Genomic DNA, 24,007 nt, shown 5'->3' with positions numbered 1-24,007 from the left:
TCTGGACTCAAAGTTAACTCAGTTGGTCTATTTATTTATACGTCTTTGCAGTCAGTTAAACTTGATTCTATTTAGGGCTATCAGAGTTGAAAACAATCCTGAAAAGGATGGACCCCTTTCCTTCCACTTAATAATCATATACTACTTTGTGTTGGTCTGTCACATAAACTCCCAATAAAATATACTGAAACATGTAGCTATAACAGGATAAAATATGCGTAAATACTTTTTCAAGGAGCTGTAATGAAAAGGAACATGTTTAAGAAATATATGGCAACAGTTTAGATGTTTTAATAAGGCTTATTTTCATCCTACCAGAGGTTGTGTCCTCTCTACTAACTGCAAAAATTGTTTGTCGTTTAATGTTGTTGTGGGTTTTCTGCGTTTCATTTTGCTAGAATTACATATTTTCAAACTCCACAGAACGAGGCAGACATATTTATAGCAGACAAAAGTCTCAATAAAAGATGAATCAGCGGCTTATGCAACAACTCCTGACCGCTGGGGGCAAGAAAGAGGCACGAAAGGAGGGCAGAACAGATGGATGACTGGATGGACGGACAGATGTTGTGTTTTCATGACACCTTTGCCCTTCAAGTAAATGATCTTCCATTCCTTCGCCTTACAAATCACTTTGGCATCTTCGCTATTGGACTTTCTGTCCTCTTGCTGATTCCTCGTTTCCACCTTTAACATCTCCTCTTTCTCTCTCCCTGACTCTGGACTCTATCCCTTCCCGCTGTCTGATCTATTATTCACATCCCTCTCTGACACTTCCTCTCTTCCCCTTGACACCTGAAAATCTCTCCATCCCCTCCAGGGCGTTTTAGACCTTCCACCAACAGTGCTTCCCTTCCAGGAAGAGAAATAGAACGATGAATAAAAGAACAGAGTGAATAGGCTGATAAAATGCTTTGGGATGGGTGCTTCTGTAGATATTCTAGGATAAAGCCTCCTGTGGTTGTATTGTGGAGGCTGACATTTGACAGTCGTCTGTGTAGTTCTATGGTAAAAGCAGTTCCTGGGCCAAAGACCCAAATTTGGGATCAAAATAAAAGCGTTATAAAATGACATTGCCTGTTAATGTTAAATCGTTACATTTCGTAGCTTCTAAATAGAACTTCCCAGTCATACAGCAGCAGCTCCTTTCTGTTTAGGTTTCTATGAAATATATAGCAGACTATTGCTGCTCAGGGCATGTCTATCAACTGGTAAAATGGCTTAAACAGCAAGCAAGAGGTCCTGAGTTGAACAAGCTAGGACAGGTCTACATTAAGGCCTCCAATAAAGGTCTAAAACCTGTAGGCACTGAAGAAAAATATTTCCCTTTTAAAACAAAAGTATACCTGACTGAACCCAGCCGGCCATTCTTATTATTATCCGTTCTGATAAAAACGGTTCATAGAAAGGCTGATCTAAAAGATTTGTCTGATCTGAAATGCTAATAAAAATGACAGTGGGTATCCACTCTTAGGAGGGATGAATCGCATCACTGACTTCTCTTTAAATGTAATCTGATATCAAAGTATGACTCTGACAAATGCTCTATGTATAGCGTAGAATGCATTTACCGATAACCTGTACTGTGATATAAACAAAGGTTTGTCTGATCTGAAATCAGAATATAAAACTCCGAATGAAATTCCAGGTGGGAAATTGCTCCAACTTTTTTCCCCTTCCTAATACGCAGCTTGTTTGAGGGTGCATATTCAGTGAGCAAATGGGGCTGATGGTCATCAGATGACTGATGGTTTGTTGCCTGAGGATGATTTCAGCTCTGGCTAGATAAGGGCAAGAAGTCCTCTGCCATCAGAAAAAAACAGTCACATCTGTCAGTAAAGATGTCAGATTTGTCATATATCTGTTTAGGTTACTCATCATAAGAGGCTCGTTGATGGGGTCATAGCCTTCAGTGCCTCGCAAAATGATTCCATTTGAAGATGACAGACCTGATGTTGCTCTGGGGGAACATCAGAGTTTTGGATATTTTTTGTAACCCCGCCCTGACTTGTACTTCTGAACAACTTTGTCCCTGACTTGTTTGGAGAGCTCCTTGATCTTCATGGTGTGATGTGTCCTGCTTTGTGGTGTTACAGCCTCTGCGGCCGTTCAGGAAAGGTGTGATTCTACTGACAGATCATGTGACACTTAGATTGCACACAGGCGGACTTCATTTCACTGATTATGTCACTTTTAAAGGTAACTAGACCAGTTGCACTGGAACTTATTAGGAGCTTCATAGCCAATGTGAATATCAGTTTTTAATTATTTTTTTTATTTCTTGTTTTGTGTATTTTTTCTCATCTCACTTCACCAACTTAGACTATTTTGTGCTTATCCATCACATAAAATAAGATAACAAAAACATTTAAATTACAGAATAGAATGTAGCAGATTGGGTTAAAAAGAAGCCAGGGCAGTGAATACTTGGATGCCAAACACTCTGTTTTTGGAAGCCATATTTCAACCCGTTGTTTTTATACAGGGAGTTGGGAAAAAATTTACATCTATTTAACTTTTTCACAGCTTGTCATCTCGCAACGACAAACTTCAATGTATTTTATTGGGTCTATATGTCATAAAAAAAAAACACAAAGCATTGCATTATCATGAAGCGGGAGGAAATGATTCATAGTTTCCACATATCTAAACAAATGTGTAAATGCCCTCTCCCATATGATTGGACCCCTAAGGAATATCCAATGATGAAATAGAAGGGAAATTCTACACAGTTAAAAAAAATAAAAGGAGTAAAAGATTTTTAAAAAAAATCTGAAAAGTGTGGTGTTCCTTTGTGTTTAGCTTGTAGAATCTGTGATTATGGCTGCAGGTCTTTGAGGGGGGGTGGGGGGGGGGGGGGGTGTCTTTACCAGCTTTGAACATCTAGACGCTGAAATTATTTCCCATTCTTGTTAAAATAGCTCAAACTCAGTGAAACTGGATAGTACACATCAGCGAACATTAATTTCTTGCCACATATTTTCAAAGAACATGAATAATCTTTCTTCTATACCCTTCTATTGTAGCTCTGGCTACGTATGTGTTTGAAGTCGTTGCCTGTAGGAAGGTGACCCTCCACCTCAGTCTGAAGTCTTCTGCAGCCTACTGCCCATTACTGTCCAGCACTGGCCTGTAATTAGCTCCATCCCATCGACTCTGACCAGCTTCTCCACTGGCAACCCCACAGCATGATGCCGTCTTGCATCACCTCAGTGCACTGTATGTTCAGGGCAACTTGTAATGTCCGTTTTACGTCACACATAGATTTTTTCATGCAGGTGCCAAACAACAAATTAAGCTTCTTATAGACTTTTTTTTTTTTACTACTGAAGGCTACTAGTTGCACTAAATTTAACTTAGGGGCATCAGAAACGATGCTAGACTAGAAAAGCACGGCACACTTTTGCACACCTCTTCGTTTTCATCTATCAAAAAATAAAACACACAGGCGATTGCGTTTGTAATGCGATTAAATATGAAAGAGTATGACTAGTTTTGCGAGGCACCGTTTGCTAATGATTACTTGTGGATGTGGCTGTGAATGGGGCTTGTGTGTGTTTGTGCTCATGCCCAACCTCTCATATCACCTCCAAAGATAAAAGCTAAACTCCATCTACATATTAGAGCACCGGCACGCTTTTCCATCAGATGACGAAAGATCTGAAATGGAATCTCCTCCTGTTCCGCCTCACCGCTCACATCATCTCTTCATCCATCAGAAATGCACAATGCCTTTTCCTCCCAGTGCCAAGCCATCCATCATCACATTCCCATGCTTATGGAAATAGGAGGGGAAAACTGCATTTACTGGCACTTTACCTCCCATCCCAGCCACCCGTCTGTCTTTGACTAACCGACCGGGCCACATGCGCGTGCTCTCATCCAATCTTGCCGCGTGAGGTCGTTTATTTAGATCTATTTAAATGGATAGGAAGCGTGTGCAAGTGCGGGCGGATTTCATGGCCCGCCGCCTCAGCAAATACCAAGGCTGTTCCAGCTCACTGGTCCTCCATCGGGGCCCACAAACAATTAATACACACCACAGGTGGTCAGGTTCAAACGTGTGACAGTGAAAGGAAACTCATTTTAAAGCCATGATCTGTCTGATGAGGAATCAGCAACATGGCAAAGAATGGGTCCAATTAGAGAAAGTCTCAAAGAATGCGATGGCTATGTGTTTTTGGTGATATTATTGAACAGAACAGCCTCCATTTGACCTCAATGGCAGCAAAGGCAGGATGGGAAGTCAAGGAGTTTTATTGAAATAGCCAAACTTACGTGGTTCACACAGGGTAGCAGGAGGCGCCACCATTCAAGACCCAACTAAAACATTGTGGCAGTGTAAATATTATTATTTCTTTCACAGGGGAGCAGCTAACTACTGAATATCTGTATGTAAGGAGCTTCATCAGCGAGAAGTCCCGGGGGAACATGTGCTTTTTGTTAATAGCCCTCTGGAGCAGCGACCTGAAGGTGAAAGTCTAAACAGTTTGTAGAAAACAGCAACACAGGTTCTAATGACCCAAGAACTTCAGAAGATACTGTGCAGCACAAGCTTGTTAGATGCAAGATAATAGGTGCAGTTCTTCATTTAAAAACTAGGTGGAATACATTTCTAATTTCAAAGTTATGTATTTTGAAGGGAATCCCGTAAAAGCATAAATCACTCCAGCATCTTTTACAACCTGCAGCTGTGCATTAAAAACAGGCAGACCTTCCCGTTTGAAGCAGTGCGGATGTATTATAATGCCATTTGCTTTGTGAAGGAGATACTGAGCCCATAACAGGAACAACAGATGGTCAACCTCAATGACCTGAGACTGTGTGCAGCTCAGAGACAGAAGACCTGGAGCTAGAGTCTACCTGACTGACTCACTGAGCTTTGCATCCTTCACTTTACTTAGAAATCAGGGCCTTTTATTAACAAAAAAAGAAATAATCAATTGAGATACATTGTTTTGATCCATCAAAGAAATATTGAGTTCTTGAAAGATGCTGTCCAGCCAAATTCTGATAATTGTGGGAAAGTTCTGAAGATGGACAGGTTGGTGCTTTACAATACTGAAACTCTGCATCACTTAGAGACTAACTGGGGAGTTCTTCAGCATAACCCATATATGTCTTAGCACACGTGTCTCTGTGTCTTTCCAGAGTGAAAAGGGCTGTGCCGTATTGTCCGTGGAGGAGCTGCTTTAACGCGATTAAACGCCAGCTCTTCCTCCCTTTCCTCATGTCTGCCATTATCTCTTCGCGTGCCCCTCCATCACCGTCTTCTCACCCATCATCATTTTCCCCCTTAAACAGCCCTTCTGAGGAAGAGGGTGGGAAGGAGAAGGAGAGGGGTTTAAAAGGCTCTGCTGTGAGTCACGCTGAGGGATAAAGAAAGCGCACAGACAGAGTGTGTCGAGGGTCAGAAAGGAAGCAGAGATCAGTCCTTTCATTTGGAAAGGAGACATCCATCTGAAATGGCTTTCTGTGCTGTGTTGTTATGACTGCTCTGGCTTTTACAGTATTTATGTGCCTGCTCCTCTTGCTCCTGTGGCCCCAGCGTTAAGCAAGCCGGTGCTTCTGCAGCCTGACGAAGAAATAGAAAGACTTTCTGTGCAGATTATTTTATAGATCCCCCCCTAAAAGGAAGCTTTTCAACCAATCAGGTGGCTTCTTTGTGTTGGATGCCTGCTAAATTCAAAGCCGGTAACATAACGGTGACCTGCATGTGTCGGGCTCTTCTGGTGGTATGGAGCAAATAGTTTGATGTAGTGATGTCAAATCAAGAAAATTATTGTTATGATAGCAGAAAATATCAACAAAAAAAATCTGCTTTATGTTATGATACTGATGTGATTAAATGATTAAGTTTAAAATTAAAATTATTAGCGGTGTAATGGCAGTGCATTTGTTTTCTCAAAAAGGTTAAAAGTTGAACATGTTTGACTGGTTCACATATTGCAGCCTTTTTACTTATTTAACGCCTTAAAAATAACATTTAAAATCCTGCCTTTTTATGTTTTCACAAAGAAAATAAAGGGTTTACAGATCTTAAACTGTGTTTTAAAGAATCTCTCTTCAGTGTGAGTTATTCCAGCTCCTGTTGGCAGTCCAGGAATTTCAGATTTTGGAACAGAGGCGATAACAGACAATTCAGACTAAAAAACAAACAAAATAACCCATTTTCAGCCAACAGGAATCTACCAAGGAGATGCCAACTTGTATAGCCACTAATCTTTAGCCAGTCATTGCACTCTCTCTGTGCCAACAAATAAGTAGCATTTTGTCTGTAACTCTTGTTTAAATAGAGAATATCCAAAGTGCTGCCGGACGAAAGATTTAAAAGTTACGTTTTTATCAGCTGACTTTGTCACCTTACCAGAGGCATCATGCATAAAAGCGCAGGAGGCCACTGACAAAAATTGTTAAATGTGCGGCACACAAAAAAACGTCAGACGCATAGAATTGTGCGCAGATGTGTCAATGCACACCTTTTCTTTATTCATCCTAATCTGCATGAAATGTTGCTCAACACCATGTATATCTTGGGCCGCCCTGTCCCCGCAGCTAAATACATATGCTAATCAGTATAAATACCAGGAAGGCATCCACCATGCGTCCAAATAACTAACGCAACAGTGCTGTCAGGCAGAGACTGTCTACACACCCAGAGTCAGCCATCTTGGTTTTGTTCCCAACACAACTATTATAATGAGAATAATTATTAGTATATAATATAACATAATATAATAGTATATAATAAGTATTATGATAGTATGGCAGAATCCTGAGCTGAGCTTGCCAGCATAGTACTACATCTGTGAGACATTTGTGCATCACAATTAGGCTGTACATATATTAAATTGAAAACTTTATAGTCAAAAAATATTTTACGCATCGTGCCTCCTAGCAGTATGAGTGCAGGTAGCTGCGGCCGTGGAAGTAAATGTTCAAGAGTTAAATCAGGAGCACAAATCCATCCTAAATCTTCCACTTACATGAGCATAAGAAATGCTTGTGTTGTGTGTTTGAGTGAAGGAAGTGGACAACCTTTAGTTTGGCGAGTGTGTGCGTAAATGGACCAAGCTTAGAACTCCATTTCCTGCGTTTTTCATTCCCGTGGCTGATTCGCCAATCAGAATGGCTTTCACAAAGGGCCTATCATAGACTGATCTGAGGTTGTGATTGAGCAATCAAAGCTGGATTTCCAACAATGGCTGACGGATCTCAGATGGATCTACGGCAGTCACTGATGGGTTTTATCTTCCATTTGGCTCGCTGGGTTTAAGTGGCTCACAGCTATTTAAAAAGGAAACAGCCACTACTGGTTTTAGATTTAGGCACTTTCTCTGGCTTTTAATTGAATATGTGCATTTTTATAACTTCAAAATCTATGAATCATGAAAAATATGGGTACACTTGAATACTGGTAACTGTCTCTTTGGGGATCCTGTTGCTCAAACTAATAAATCAAACATGATCACCTCTGGTTCCTAATTCATCTTTTTTCTTTTTTTTCCTTTTTTTTTTACAATGTTTAATTTAAATTCTTCAACCTATTGTTGACAATACTGTTGTTGGCAGTCCAACAATGACTGAAAAGTGTCAATAGGATCCACTGGTAGGATTTGTTTCCTATTTGGTTCACCGGGTTTAGGTGGGTCACAAGGAACTTAAAATAGCAAACAAAGATCCCCAGTTTTAAGCATCATTTGTTTAAACTGATGTGGTTTCTGTTCTCCGTGCATTGACACAACCAGACCACAAGACATCTTGGAAATCTCCAAGGCCTTCTGTGCACCTGCTCATAAGAACATTTCCTGCCTCAAGAAAACCCCAAAACATTTCTCACCTGCTTTTCTGCCAAACATATAAAACAAAGTAAAAACCTTTGTAGTGTAAGTTAATGAAGACATCGTAGACGGCTTTGCCATGAGAAAAATACATAACATAAATACTTGCCTTTATAGACCCACAGAGAAGAAATGTGTCTCTGCGTTTAACCCATCGCTTAGCGAGCAGTGGTCAAGGGTCTTGCTCAGGGACCCAGAGAGACAGACTTAGTTTCAAACTGGAAACCTTTGCTGCCTTTCCAAGATGCAAACGCCCAGCTCTCTAACCACTAGGCCACCACTCCCAATCATGGAGGGAGAATGTCCTTACATACATACAGACATACAAATGAAAGAATGTAACCTAAACAGGACTTTTTTGTGTGTTTTTTTTATTTTTGAAAGTTCAGTAGAACCATTTTCCTTCCTTTTGCATTCTAGCTTGTCATGTAGGTTAATATTACGGTAAGTAAATCCTCCCAACCAATCACAAACTGAGTAACGTTCCGTCACTAAGCTCCGCCCCCATTCAAAGAGTTCACAGATCACATGTTCTTTTCCTTCTTTTTTAAAAACTTGCAATTTTGGTAAAAAAAAATAGTTGGTTGAATTAAAGAGTTAAATTAGAATTCAGTGTTTGTGTGGTGTTCTGTGAGCGCGTCAGAATGACGTCATGTGGGACAACCAATAGATAAGGCGATACCACCAGGACTTAAGGGAAAGAGGAGATTGAAAGCAGGAACAAAACTCTGTCAAATCCACACTGCAAAAACGGAACTAAAAATAAGTAAAATATTCTTAAAATTTGTGTATTTTTCCTTGATTTGAGCAGGTAAATAAGATCATCTGCCAATAGAATAAGATTTTTGCACTTAAAATAGGAACAATTCATCTCCATCATCTTATTTAAAGTGCAGTATATCTAATTATCTTATTTTAGGGGTCAAAATACTCATTCCATTGGCAGATAATCTTATTTACCTGCTCAAATCAAGGACAAAAACACAAATTTGACTTATTTTTAGATCAGTTTTTGCTGTGCATGACCTTTGGACTGAGGAGCATGGATCGGTTAGAGTTGTTACAGGCCTGTAGCCTCCACAGGAAACTATTTTTTAACCTGTTTTTTGTGAATACATAATGTATTAACTACTTTCAGGATGAAAGGAGCTTTTTACCCAGTATTACAAAAAGTGTTTCTGAACAGGATTACCAACTATAGATTTAAATATATGATTTGAATTTTTTTATAATTAATATTGATCAATATGATTTCAATTTTATCAACATACTTTTTTTCTATATCGTCCAGCCCTACTTTGCGCTCCATTTAGCTGGAAACAATGGATCACTGTTAGTTTCTCTGACATCTCTGTAAAAGGATTCTAGTAGAGTCAGTGAGACGGAGGACTTTGAATATTTGGAAACTAACATCTTTAAAATCTGTATACATTTGTACCATTAACCTGTCCATTGAAGCTCATATTGCTTAACAAAACAGCTACTCAAAATAGGACCCTGCCCAATCTAAAAATAAGAATGTAGTGAGCTTTAATGACAAAAGTATAAATATTTGACTCCTGTCTCTTTTTCCTTCAGATCAAATCTTTGTGAGCCATAGTGCCTGTTTGTGAAGTGTGGGCATCAAGCTCTCCATTTTAGAAAAATACAAAGCCTCAACAAGGAAATCACTTCTCTGACAATAATCGAAAATATATGAAACAGGTATATAAAATCCTCCAGATTCTAATGTAGAAATTTAACAGCGTTGTCCTCAAAAATAGGACCGGTTAGAGTGAAAGCAGTTAATCGTGGAAATAAACAGTCAAAGGAAGTAATCACAACAACATAAGTGGGCCTTGGGAGATGAATACATTCAAAATGGGCAGATGATTAAACAAGAGGAAGGCAGCAATATGGGCCAGCAGGGTGTGATAATCTGTCTTTCTGCCAGCTAACCCACATGGGAGGGAGGAAGGGAGATTAAGCAGAGCTATGATGTATTCTGACCCATATTCACACACGCCGGCATGTTTTGTGACCCACATTCAACCACATTTCAATACAAAAATCTGATTTAATACGCACATGTGAGTGAGTGAGCGCTGCTGTGTTTGTTTAAAGTATAAAGGCACAAAACACTAAAGCACTGAGGATATCATGGCTGGAGTACTCACATTTTAGTTGAGTGTGAACATGCTGAGAATGGTCGATTGACGGAAATCCCCACAGCTCATTGGTTGGTGGCGAATGCTCAGATGTCTTACATTGAGATGCAGCGATGATAGAGGGGTCTGACTGGTTCATGTTTGAATCAGTAGCAGTAGTGAGACCGTGTAACTAAGAGTTCATTATGATGCAAAAAGCCTCGGCCATTTGTCGGCCCTGATTATTTATTTGCCTCTTTGATTCATTTTTAAACTACATTTCATTGTAAGTTCCGTCTGTATTGTTGTAAGAGCCAGCTGAGTGAGGAACACTTCAACCTGCCCTTTCTCTCTACCACTGTACGTATTCATCATCTCAACACGCTGTCAGCCTTGAAGCCTTGGCTGTCCGATGTCTAATACTTCCATAGACCTTGCAGGCATACCTGATCGATCACATCTCCGCTTTAAGAATTCAGATTTATTTTTAAACCTTTTTATACCGTTCAGAGTGGATATTCGGCTTTGTTATGACTCCACTGCAGAGCATGCATTGGTCCAGAGTTTACAGTGGAGGTCGAAACCATCGGTTTGAGTTCTATTTTTTTTTTTATTATCGTTTTTAAAGCACTATATTAAAATCAGACCTACATCCAATTTTATTTCAGATCTCAGCTGACAAGTTAGTCAAAAATAACTTTGTGAGAGATAGCTTAACCTTACTTAGGTTATTTAGGTTACACTCCAAGAGTTCTGAACATGCATTTTTCATGCTAATGTAATATTTAGCCAGTTGGACAGAGTCTGAAGGTGGCAGATGTTCACACCGCACACACGTGACATTTCCCAAAGCGCTAAAGGTCACACCGATGGAAGCACAGAAGAGACAGAGAGGAAAGAAGAAAAGAGGTAGATATCGAAACTGATATCGGCCCCACAATATTTACCAATACTGTCCCCATTGCAAGGTTTTTCTGATATCGTGGCACCCTTCATGAAATGTTGGTGGAAACCCAAAAAGTTAAATCCTTTTAATAAGTTTGGGGAACTCAGACCTCATCTGCTTCTTTTCAGGAGCTAATGTTTGTGGTCGGTTCCAGTAAAACCACAGTGCAAGGCAAGAATTCTCCTCCATGGACTTTTTGGCACTGTTACATTAGCGGTGCATGGCACTAATCGATTTGTCTGTACTCAGGGGCCGCCTGAGAAGAGACAAATACACGGGTCTGGTTGTTTAGCATTGCAATGGAGTGCCATCATAATGTGGACGTGGGTGTCAATAGGCAGCCCCTAAAGTCTGGAAGGTGACATTGCGTGATTTGTTATCAACACAAACAATGCAACAGCAATTTAGTCCCTAAATCTCGGCTCGCCGACTCTTACATGGCGGTACCTCTCTACCTGCTGAAGTGAGATACTGATGAACCCAATGACATCATTACTGACGGCACCAAAATCAGATCTGAACCTTTTGTATTTAGAGGTCGGCTTCACTTGGAGCCGTGTTAAGTTACTCTTTAAGAGGCGAGCCCGCTAAGTTGGTGTGAAGGCTTTTACTGCACTGTTCCTCTCTTTTCCTGTTCCACTGATGATAGAACATGATGCTTTAATGACCAACACTGTAAGCCATTCAGAGCCAAACTGCAGCTGGCATTTGGTCGATACGCAGCGGGAAGGATCAAAGACGTGAAGGGAAGGAGAGCCGTTAACTACAGCGTTAGGGAGACAGAAGGATGTGCCTGTCAGGGAGATATGCTCCTCTCTTTTCCTTTATATGTCCTAAAAAAAGGGTAGAGGGTTGGGGAGGATCAGGGTTCATCTTTAGTAATGCTTACTAGTAACTTAAAAATACATATACTTTTATTATTTTCAGGAACACCATTCTTTCTTATTCATCTAGAATTCTCATAATTTAAAGTTTATTTAATGGGGTGATTTGAAAGTTTTCTGTTGAACAACAGTTAAAGCATCTTTCTCCATCTATTCCCCTCATAAAGAACATTTCTAACATTTTCCGAGCTGCCCCTGCGTTGCGGCCTCCTTCTTGGCCTTAAGCACAAGTTGGCCTGCCCCATTCATTCTAGCGACAGAGAGCTCCATAGATAACACATCCAGTGATGAATACATCCAGTGATGCATAGAAAGTGTATTTGGTGGCATTCACCTAACTGCTAGCATCTTCTTAGCCACGGTACATGATGACATGTATCGTGGCCAAATATTTTTGCACCAGGTTAAAGTTTTGCCCAGAATCATCATTCCAAAGCATACATTTCGGAGAATAAAAAGCATTCCTCCAAACTCTTGTCCAGTCTATACATGATTCTGAGCAGTCTTTAGTCCACACTTTTATAATCTCTGGTGAAGTCGGCGTTGGATCTAATGTGTTGTAAATTGCAGAAACATGTCCTTTTAATAATCCTGGTGTTGTATTAAATAATTGCATCACTGGATGATTAATACAATGTCAAACATGCTATTTGGATGTCAAATTAAATAACTTTTCTATTTTCCTAAAATCTCGAGTTGCAAACAAAAAAAGAAAAAATGCAATGTATGTCATCTTTTCAAATCACTTTTTATAATGCTAAAGACACTATCATAATTCTTAGAAATAGTTGTATCTAATGATGTGTATACATTTATCCTTAGATATATAAAATGAGATACGCTTAGAATGATAAAACCTGCACATTGATCTTTGCTCTTGGGATTCAATGGCAACAAAGAACATTTGGACCAACTTATTTTATAACTAGATAGATGGCTAAACTGCTCATACATATTAAGAATATTTGGAAGAGAATACTTTATATCAGAAAACATAGAAGAACATCATCAGCAAATAAAGATATATAATGCTGAGTAGATTTTATTTTTATTTGTATGATGTTTAAAGATGACCTAAAAGACTGTAGCAAAAGTTCCAACGACAAAATATACAACATTGATGAAACTGGATCTCCCTGTCGACTACTCCTACTTATTACAAATGGAGGAGAATGAATATTACCAGTAACCACACTGGCTAAGGGATTTTTATATATGGTTTTGATCATGTTAATAAATTTAGAATCCAGCCCCATATGTTTAGGCCTAATGTTTTTTGACTGTGGAGAGAACCCATACACATAAAAAAGAAAACATGCAGACTCCATGCAGAAAGCGCCCAGGTTGGCATTTGAACCCAGGGCAATCTTGCTGCACAGCCACAGTGCTAAACACTTCCACAGCCTGCAGCCCTGTGCCTTTATAGTGCATGCAAATATATTTTTCCAGCTATAAATCCAAACTATTTTTGTCCTTTTCTGTTTCCTCTCTGCAGCTGGGTCCAGCTCCCTCCAGGCTTAGAAATACATCATTATCAACCTTTAATCCAACCATTTCCTTCCCTTTTTTCTGTCTCCTTCGGTGTCTTAGCAAAACTAACCCAAAATCAATTTTTGAGACCCATTTATACCTTTTCTTTAATCTTTGTCACGTTGAAGATTATCCAATATTAAAATGGGAGCAATATGATTTACAAAAGTACACACAAAAGCACTTCCTAGTGAGTCGTCTTTTCTTCTTTCTTGCTATACAAATCGTGTGGCACAATCAAAGCAGGATTTATAGCCCTATGAGTCCCCTGGGTGTTCATACTCAGTGACTCATTCACCGTACACCATAACTCCAAGGGCCCTGGAGCCTCAGTGTCCAAGGGTCCCCAGGACATCTAATTGGTTTCTCATTCATAATGTTCAAGTTTTCTAGAAAATGTATGTTGGGACAAAATGTGGCTACCATCATGAAAGTTTTCTGGACCAAAAAGTTTAAAAAGCCAATATAAAGAGTAGCAAAAACTCAGGTTGTTTGAAAAAAGAGGCTGTATTACCTAAGGCTAGGCAATACAGGCTAAGAAATATAGTGCCATTTCCACCAAACCCTTTCCTGTGCTAAACTGGTGTTACTTCTTGCCTAGTAGTGTGCATTGAGCTAATAAAAGCAGGACTTTTTGTTTAAACCCATGCCAGAACTTGGGTTAGAGCACCTGTTTGCAGGAACACTGGGAAGAAGAATGTGTTTTGTGTAGTTCAGCTGTCTTTGTGCACCACGAAACCCTCTATAGCGCACATTAACTTAGGTCTTTAAAGTGACGCTATGTCGTAACGTAGAATTAGCTCTCAGGTTGTGGAAAACCAAACCGGCTCTATTATAGAACCAAGTTGTAAGCACCAGAACCTCTTTGGCGGAAAAGCCTCAAATGGGAGCACCTCCAGCATTATCACGGAAATTTTGTCTGCTTTTCTGATTAATGTTGTCTTTGCCTCACCTATAATTTTAAACTGAGGGCCATTCATTGGTTGGTTTGCATTTGGGCCACTTCGCTTTGGAGTGATAGATTGAACAGAGCTCTCTGTGCCATGTTCAAACCTGGAATATCATTTTATAACCTAACCCTGTGTTAAACTTCTCTACAACTTTCTGACATGTCTGCTGTGGCCCTTGTTGCCTGCCCTTTAAAAAATAACGTGATTTATACGGCTATTAAATTACACATGTGTATTATTTACCGACTTTTGAAGGCAATTGCTTACACTGATTTTATTTAGGGGTGTCAAAGAAAGAGGGCTAAATACAAATGTGCATCAAACTTTTTAAGTTTTTTTTCTTCTTTAATAAAGGTGGTCTAAACCATGTATCATGTTGTTCCACCATATAAATAATCAGTGGTGGTTCTAGACCAAATTTACCAGGGGGGCCAAGGTGGGGCCAGTGTTTTTTTCACAGGGGCACATAAAAGAATATAATTATAAAACAGGGCAATATTTAATCGCTTAATATGAAGTGAGACACTTGTGGCTCTGATACTGCAAGTTTCAGATCCCTGATCTAGCAGATGAAAACTGTGATCCCAGCTCAATGCTGCTAAAGCTAAAAGTAAAACACCTTGATTTTTAAACCCTTGTTGGGGTGAAATTGTAAAGGTACAAAAAATAAAATTGGTCAAAGTGACAAATCAGGTGTGGTTTCTTCACCAATGCATATAATCTTAAGAAGTTTATTTAATTTATGTCTTTAGTACAGGGCCCATAACAGGGGCCAAGACCATTTCTACAGGGGCACTGGCCCCTGTGAGCCCCTGTCTAGAGCCGCCCCTGTAAATAATGTTAATATAAGGTGACAAAGGGTAGGAATACGTTTTAAAAGGCAAAGTGCATTTGTTTTTCCCTATATTTCACAAGACATTTTTATATATTTGTAGATTCCGGCAGGATTTATGAGGAAACAACTCCTGCTTTCTTCGTATTTGTCTCCCGGTGTTACAGAAGGAGGGAGGTTTATCTGAATATAAATGTACACAATTATAAATTTCCATTTTAGCTCTCTCTGGGGAGAATGGGGGAAGATGAAGTTTAATGAAGAAGAGATGAGGAGTGAAACAAAGAGAAAACCATGTTAGGATTGACAGAAAGAGAGAAAGAAGAAGCAGGGTGTGAGGAAAGGCGGCGTTATCAAGAGAGTAAAGATGTCTGGTGGGAATCATTTGGGTGAGAGAACATTTTACTCTTCTGGGGAATCTGTGTGAAACCAAATTATTACAGACAACACAATTACACAGGCTGCCATCCAGGGGAGATGGAGACAAAACCTGCGCAATGGAGGAGGCACGGCAACTGAAATGAAAACGGTTATGTTAGTGTAAAACGCAGGCAGGTTTCAATTGTTCTTGCTGGTTGATCTTCAGGGCAAAGATGTAGAGAAAAAAAGGACAAAACAAGGGAGGACAACGTTGTTTGTTGAAATGTCATTAAATCATGTTTAGCTGATTAAAGTAAAAAAAATATTTTGCTCTCCCCTTTTCTTTGTAAATTAACAATTAATCTGTGGACATGGGATTCATGAGGAAAATATATCTTGTTGAACATAATACATAGTATATTAATAAAGTTACAAAATTATTCTGTAGAATTTAAGGTGTCAATATCTTGGAAAAAGGAATAATAACAACAGATAGTTCTTTTTTGACTCCTAATGAGCATAAATCGTAGTAAGATGGGAGCGAACCAGACTTTGTCTGTCCATCTTATTCAAGGGAGATTTGCAAATCATACTTTCAGTGCAACATACACTAGGTTATGAACGGTTTCACATTTAGAAACATATTTATGTTAATGGATTTTTTTCCACATTCAAACTACGTATTTGGCTTGCTTTTAGGTTAAACAAGCACCTTTAAATAGGTTTATTTATTTACATATAGAATTTTTAAAGACCACTGTTGTTTTGGAGAAGATGGACACTTTGCACAAAAGGAGAACACACCTTTTACAAATAATAGAATATATTTTTCTCCTGTCAAAGATACTGCTAAAAATCAAGCCATAAGACACTAAATAGCATTTGATCTTTGGCACTGAACAGCACTGTTTCCTCATCAACCAAGGAGAAACTCAACACACGTACTTAAAAAGACAATATGCACAGTATTATTTGACCCATAATGCAACTGTTCAGATTTGAGACGAATGGCAGTGAGAGAGACAAGAGAGGGTGCCAGAAAGACAGACGGAGAGTGGACAGCCAGTACAAACAGACAAATGAGACACTAAACAGAAATGGAAAGGAACAGGATTGCTCTGTAATCTAATGATAATGATGACTGTGTGTGCCGGCTCCAGCTCTAATTATCTGTCACACGCTGAAATGGAAAAAGTCTTGAGGGAGCGTGTGGTGGAAAAACGAAGAGGAGAAAAAGCAGAGTGGAAAGGGGAAGTATAACGTACGCATGTTAAGACAGCAGCTACATAACATGAGAGAAAAAGTGTTACGATAAAGGTAGCTTCATTCGCAAAGGGTTCGCAAAAGCACTGTGGGAGATGGAGGTTTGTATATTCAGCGGCAAGAAAAGTGATTTAACTACAGATGTGAAGGCACTCAGAGTGTAAAGTTCACATTACAACAGAAGCTTTGTTTCTGCTTCTGTTGAAATATCTATTTGATTCAGTCAAAATAAATAATACTAAAATCAGAATTTATCACACCATACCAGATGTTGTAAAATTGTAAGAAATCTGATCCTCCTCTTTGTCTTGTAAACCACGTGTCTATTATGCTTACATGTTTCAATACAGTGAATTGATAAAATATAAATGACATGTCTTTCTAAAACATGAGGTGGGTTAACATAATTAAATATGGAACATTTTGCCTTATGTATGAGACTGTTCAGAACCGGACCTCAGCAGAAGATTATTAAGAGCCTATGGAATAGAAAATATTGCCACATAGATTCATCCATCCATCCTCCTGGTCATCCATCCATTGTCTTCTGCTTATCTTAGAATGTGTAGTGGAATAGCATGCCCAGAAGGTAATCCCAGACATACGTACCATTACCAACACTGTAAAGCATGATATTTGAAACCAAGGTGATACCAGGCCACAGAGGGTATATACAGTCTCTCCTGTGTATTCTGGGTCTACCCAGGGGTCACCTTCTGCTGGGATGTGCATGGAAAACCTCCAAAGTGAAGCACCCAGGAGGAATCCTAACCCAATTCCTGAACAACCTCAGCTTCATTGCAAAACAGCAGCAGCTCTTCTTTGAGGTCTGTCTGAATGGTGAAACATTTTTTTAACATACACTATCAACATTTGCCAGGGCAGTTTTGCTCTACAATAAGGATAAAAGGCTGTATCCTAACTGCATGATTCACTGCATACAGCATTAACGTAGGCAGGCCACCAAATGTCTTTTGACCATTTGCATTATTTGTGCTGGTTCGTGTGTGTGTGTGTGTGTGTGTGTGTGTGTGTGTGTGTGTGTGTGTGTGTGTGTGTGTGTGTGTGTGTGTGTGTGTGTGTGTGTGTGTGTGTGTGTAGATAGGCCATCAATGAAGCACAGGAACAGGAGTAGCAGCTCCCAGGCCAAAATTGCATAGGGTAGCCACACTTCCATCTCTCACCTCACAGGCCAAGCCCAGGACCCAGTCCCCACAACAGCCCAGGCATCAACTAACCCCCGACAGCAAAACCTCCCAGCACTAAGCAGTGGATAATACCCCAGAGCCCCCAATACTCCGGGTGGGCATCAGCCACCATGGGAGCTGCAATTTGGAAAGCCTAAGCTAGGGAGGGCACATGACCATCCAACCTGATGAGCGAGCCCATGGGAGTTCAAGAAGGAGGAATGCCCAAAAGACCCAATGATAGTCGCAGCGGCCCACAGCGCGCCCAGCATATCCCCAGAGCCATAGGCAACCCATCGCTCCAGGATGCAGCAAGAGGACCCACAGAAACACCACACCAAGGGGGGGCTAAAATACCACCTGAACTTTGGAGGAAAACACACCGAGGTTGCAGAGGAGGAAAGCAACATCGAGGGATGAAAGGAAAGTCGAGACGGGCCGGGCTTATTGAGAGGAGAACATTTAAGCGGTGTTTCCCCTCTGTGGTATGGGAAACGTGCGGTCCCTTAGCAACAAGATGGACGACCTAACGGCGCTGACACGGAGCGATCCGGAGTACCAGGAGTGCAGTGTGATGTGTTTCACAGAGACATGGCGGCACAAGGACACAAGTTTCCATCTCCCCATGTCCCCAATATCAGAAAGCCAACCCAAACCCTGGACCATACTATTATCCATATCACACTACTGTGTTTTTATAAATCTCCTATAATAGCATGCTATAGCATACAAAAAATGGTTACTTGATGAGGTATGGATATTTTTGGACATTTCAAAAAGTCTGTGTCATGGGTATTACTACTCTAAGACAACATATGTACCGTATTGCTTGGACAATCTTTTAAAATGTAGGCAATTGCTAAATCTAGAGACCCAATAATAACATTACTTAATTTGACGTTACACTATGCTTACACTTTGTCTATCAATGTAAATATTCACTTACCTCAGGATGCAAAATGTTTGGTGTGGTTCCAAAATGACCTACTTTATGATCAACTCTACCAATAAGCATTTGACCAATGGGTGGGACTCACAGAACATTAAAGCTTCATCCCTACATGGTTAAACAATTATTGGTGTAGTGAAATGCTCAAATAAAACAGGAAGGTGACATTACGACAAAAGTCATGTACTCTGTCCTGATGCTATTTACAGCATTAAATACAATGAGCACAAACTATACAACATGGGGTGCATCAGAAGCAACGCACAAAATACAAAGATGTGACAGGACTTGATGTTTCACATGCTTAATATTCTAACATTTCTTATAGCAAAACACAAATCAAAATAGGGCACAGTATGATATTAGCTGTAATAGAGATCGGAAAACCATGCATTCCACAATGTTATGTTAATGTTATAAGTAAAATATTTATCTCTGAATTGTATACCTTAAAGTTTAAGGAAATGCATTTTGCTCATGCCATACCAGTTGTAGCCAGCCAGCCATCTAAAAGACCACTTTTCTGGAATCCAAAAACGTATTCCTGAATATATAAGTTTTGTTAGATGACAAAGTCTTAAACAGACACATATACTTAAATATCCAAACCAAGATGAGTTCTGACTATGTGTTGAATTGTAAAATGTAAGGTAAAAATGTGTTAGGTAGACAGAGGTGTCAAGTAACTAAGTACAAATACTTTATTATCTCACTTAAGTAGAATTTTTTTTATACTTTACTAGAGTACTTCTTTTTTTTAACCTATTATTTACGTATACTCCTCACTTTTTTATCCAATTATCTGTACTTTCTACTCCTTACATTTTGAAAATAGTCTCATTACTTCCATTTTGTTTCAGCTGACTTGTCAAAAAATAGATAATTAAATATTCAGATAAATAGTGCTACTTGAACAGAGTGATTTTAATTGTTGTTGGAGGCAGTACAGCACTAAGTTGTTTGCCAAATACCCCAACAAAAACTTAAGAAGAATAAAATGTAGAAGAAAAACATAGCATTTAGGATTATCATTTTCCTTTTTAAGTGCACAAGGATAAGTCCATTATATGCCCTGTGGTGTGGGAGGTCTAAGCTTTTGTCCTTAGTGGCATTTTTTTTACTTATATTACTTTTACTTTAATACTTTAAGAATTTTTGAAGTCGGTACTTTTATATTTTTATTTGCGCAAAAGGTTTTAGTTGATTGGGAGTGGCCGAAATGCAAGTAGTTTTAAACCCTAGCATCTATACTTCTACTTGAGTAATAGAATAGGATACTTTTGACACCTCTGTAGGTAGAGAAGAGCATACTTGCACTGAAACCTGATTATGGAGTGTCTATGGTAGTCTTACAGCCAGAGTTTGCTGAAGTGTTATTATTTGCAACACATGTTAAATTTCTCTGGAGAATATAAACAATACAAACCATAAAGTCACTAAATCAAAGCTAAAATGTTTTAGAGCTTTTTTGAAAGTGATCAAGCATTGCTTGTGACTCTAAATGTGTTGGATATTTGTCAAGAGAACAAAAATAAGTTAACTTATCATCTTTTTATTTTGTTGTTTCTCATATTGACTGAGGGTTCAACAACATCTGCATTCAGACACATGATATGTGAAAACTGGGGGAAAAAAATCTGATATTAATATCAGCTTTCTGTTTACCATCTATATGATAAATGTCTTTCTAAATGCTCACAGTCCATAGAAAGCGGCACTTTAGATCATTCCCAGACTCTTCTGTCTGACCTTTTCCATCTTTGTCTGCCTCTCTGCAGTGAGCTCCAACCAGAGCCATGGGGAGTACCCAGACTGTCGGAGTGAGAGGGAATCAGGAGGGGAGGCGTCTCTCCTGGTGTCTCCGCTGGTGGTGGCTGGGATTGTTATAGGACTGGTCCTTTTCCTCTCCTGCGTCACCATTATCATCGGCAGCCTGCGCAAAGATAGTCGACTCAGAAACCCACACTTCCGCGGCAGCTATGGTCAGCCTCTGATTTTAGTTGGGATTTTCTTATCTGTCTGAGAAAGCTTTGTGAGCAGTGAAGCTTCAGCCATTTGAAGTAGCATTACAGTAATAGTGACAGGAGATGAAAGCTTACAGTATGAAAATGTACCACATTTACAGCCATATATCCCAATGTTTAATTCCAGATTAACAAAAGAATTTGATCTTTGTGACTGCAGGGCAAGATGGCTTTTCATATGGAGGTTCGGCAGGGGAACTGAGGTCTAGCTGCGTTGAAGACTTTCCTCCTGGTTTAGACTTTGACTCCTTTGGAGAGAATCTTCCACAGATTAGCAACCTGTATCCTGACTCTCCACCCCGGTGAGTACTGCAAAGACAATGGTTTACTTCACATGCAAACATGAAATTGTGCTTTGAAGCAACATTGATGTTTGTCCATTAAAATTTTCCTGAAAATTTGTGTCAAGAGCCATACAGATGTGGACTTACTGAATCTACGGTCACCAACTTTGAAACATCCTATCCTATAATCTTATAATTTCAACAAAGACATGATATAATGTAGCTAGATAACTGGCTGGATCATACAACTAGAACTGCTGAGATCACTGGCTTGTAGCCTTCAGATCCTACAACATTGGTTGTGGAAGAAAAGGGGTGTGACCTACAATCTGTATAAAACCTGTGGAATTTCGCTTTGGAGAAAACCCACACACATGGCTTTCGTTCTCATAAACTCAGTCACAGGAACTTTTCCAGTGGTTCTATTTACTTTTTTTTTGAGAGAGAAAGAGAGAGAGAGAGAGAGAGAGAGAGAGAGAGAGAGAGACATTTGAAAAATAGTTTAAATTTTTTCACAAAAAGGACAGTTCAATTTCATCTTTATTAAACTTAGACACAGAACTATTAACAGTCACTGCCCCCTGTAACATCCTCCACTTTAGATCACCAACCCTCTTAAAGGACCCTCCATACCGGCTTCTGATTTTCTCCAACGCTTAACCTATCTCTCCAAACTGTATCAGTCCTTCCACTCAACCGTCTTTTATTTAACCCTTGAACAAAGATTTTATATAGTAACTTTCCAGTTAACATATAAAAAAAGTCTTTATTTATTTAATAAAGGACCCATCACTCCTGTAAAATCAATATTTAAACCCATTTCTGGAAAAGGATCTGTTGCATCAAGAAACTCTTTTCCGTTAAAATAATCCATCGACATCTGATTTTCATCTACGGGTAAATTTTCAAACCAGAAATCTAAGACATTGATGATTCGATTTTAACCCAATCAAAGAAGCTGTCGCTTCTGTGTTTTGAAGTCTTGGTCCAGCTACCTCAACAATTTGCCTCAATTTCAGAACTTTTTTCTCAAGCAATCTTCTTGACAAACTAACTCCAACTCCATCTTGTACATCCAACCGTGCTTCGACAATTAAAGGTTCTTCTAGAAGCCAAAACAAACACGTTGTCACTTCCAGTCTTTTCCAACTAAAATAGTCCAAGCTTTAAACAAATCTTTATAAAACATTGCATTTCATAAGAACATATCAGTTTACAATTTTATAAAAACAAAGAAACATCCAAGCCAAAACCTCCCACTCTTCTCAAGATGATGTTTGCTAATGGTTTCCAGAAAACGTCCCCCTCCCTTCCCAGCAGATATTTCTGAATGAACCGTAGTCTAAAAGCTACAGTTCTGCTCTCTAAATGAACCAATCCCTGCCCGCCTTCCTCTTTGGGCAAGAAAAGCACAGCCTGGGATATCCAATGTTTATTATCCCCGAAAAAAGTTTATCATACAGGATTTATCATACAGGACATGTATTTTTGGGTGTAGGTCAGACGGGGGCTCCAAACACACTAATGTATGCCACAATAAAGAAGCGACTAGATTATTTATAATAAGCACTCTTCTTCTATGAGATAGTTGTGGCAACAAACATTTCCACTTTCCTAACCTTCCCTCCACTTTCCCCAATATCCCTTCCCAGTTCTTTTGTTCTGTGTCCTCATCCCCCAAATACACTCCGAGATATTTCAAACCTCTTTTTTCCATTTAAAACCACCAGGGAGTTTAGGAAACCCTGTAAGTCAGCTACCAATGGCTAGAGCCTCACTCTTAACCCAGTTCACACGTGCAGCAGAAATTTTACAAAATAAATCAACAATTTTCCCTAAATTAGTTATTTCTTCCCGATTTTTAACAATAACAATGATATCATCAGCATATGCAGAAAAACTAAAAGATGTATCAAAACCCGGCAAAGTTAAATCATCAATATGTGATCTAATATTGCTTAACATTGATAACATTAACAATAGAAAGAGCATACAACATTCCAGACAAAGAACAACCTTGTCGAACACCTCTTGTAACCTTAAAAGGTTTACACGAGCAGCCATTAATTTTCAGTACACTTTCAATTTCTTCATACCGAACCATAAACTTGGCAATAAATTCAGGGCCGATACCAAACCTTTCCAAAACCTTCCAGAGGTAATGGTGCTCAACCCTCTCAAAAGCCTTTTCCTGGTCCAAAGAAATCAAACCATCATTACAGCCGAATGAGCCAGAGACCTCCACAATATCTCTAATTAGAGCTATATTATGAAACATAGACATGCCTGGAACACAGAAGGTTTGTGTGCCATGGACAATCTGATCAATCACTCTTTTCAGTCTGTTTGCCAGCACTTTTGACAACAGTTTGTAATCTGTACACAACAGAGAGATTGGTCGCCAGTGTTTAATGTCCTGAAGATCTCCTTTTTTCAGTTACATCACCTTCTCCTTCCTCCTCTTCATCCATATTGCTTTCTAGTTCCAGACATTTCCCTGAACATTCTATTTCTGTTTCATTTTTGACTTAATTTTCAGTTTGCGAACTAGTAACACTCAATTTTTTTCCGTTTTGCAGAAGCTTCAGAACCATCTTCTTCCAATATTTGACTGATTCCCATAACCTCCATTTCATCTATGTTTGTTTTTCTACGTTGAGACTTTAGTAAACTCTGGCTTTGCTCTCCCACAGTGTTATCCATCTGACTTTCCTGCGAGTCTAACAGTGCTTGACTTTGAGTCTGCGCAATTTGTTCTTCATTCTCTTCTTCAACCATAGTTTAATTTACTTCTTTCTTTCTTTCTGGGTGGGATTCTCAGACATTGTCCC

At 39.3% G+C, this 24,007-nt stretch overlaps 1 protein-coding gene across 2 annotated transcripts in view; it reads left to right on the top strand.

Annotated features, from left to right (window-relative positions):
* Positions 1–24,007, top strand: part of bean1 (brain expressed, associated with NEDD4, 1) — a 57,392-nt gene that overhangs the window by 15,502 nt on the left and 17,883 nt on the right. For both annotated transcript variants that reach the window (XM_036126495.1, XM_036126494.1), the window contains exons 3-4: positions 20,647–20,850; positions 21,053–21,194. In XM_036126495.1, coding sequence (XP_035982388.1) covers positions 20,647–20,850; positions 21,053–21,194 — 346 coding nt within the window. The remainder of the gene's footprint in view (positions 1–20,646; positions 20,851–21,052; positions 21,195–24,007) is intronic.

This window comes from Fundulus heteroclitus, chromosome 22 (assembly GCF_011125445.2).
Source record: "Fundulus heteroclitus isolate FHET01 chromosome 22, MU-UCD_Fhet_4.1, whole genome shotgun sequence".
NCBI lineage: Eukaryota > Metazoa > Chordata > Actinopteri > Cyprinodontiformes > Fundulidae > Fundulus > Fundulus heteroclitus.
This window is presented reverse-complemented; position numbering and strand designations above follow the sequence as displayed.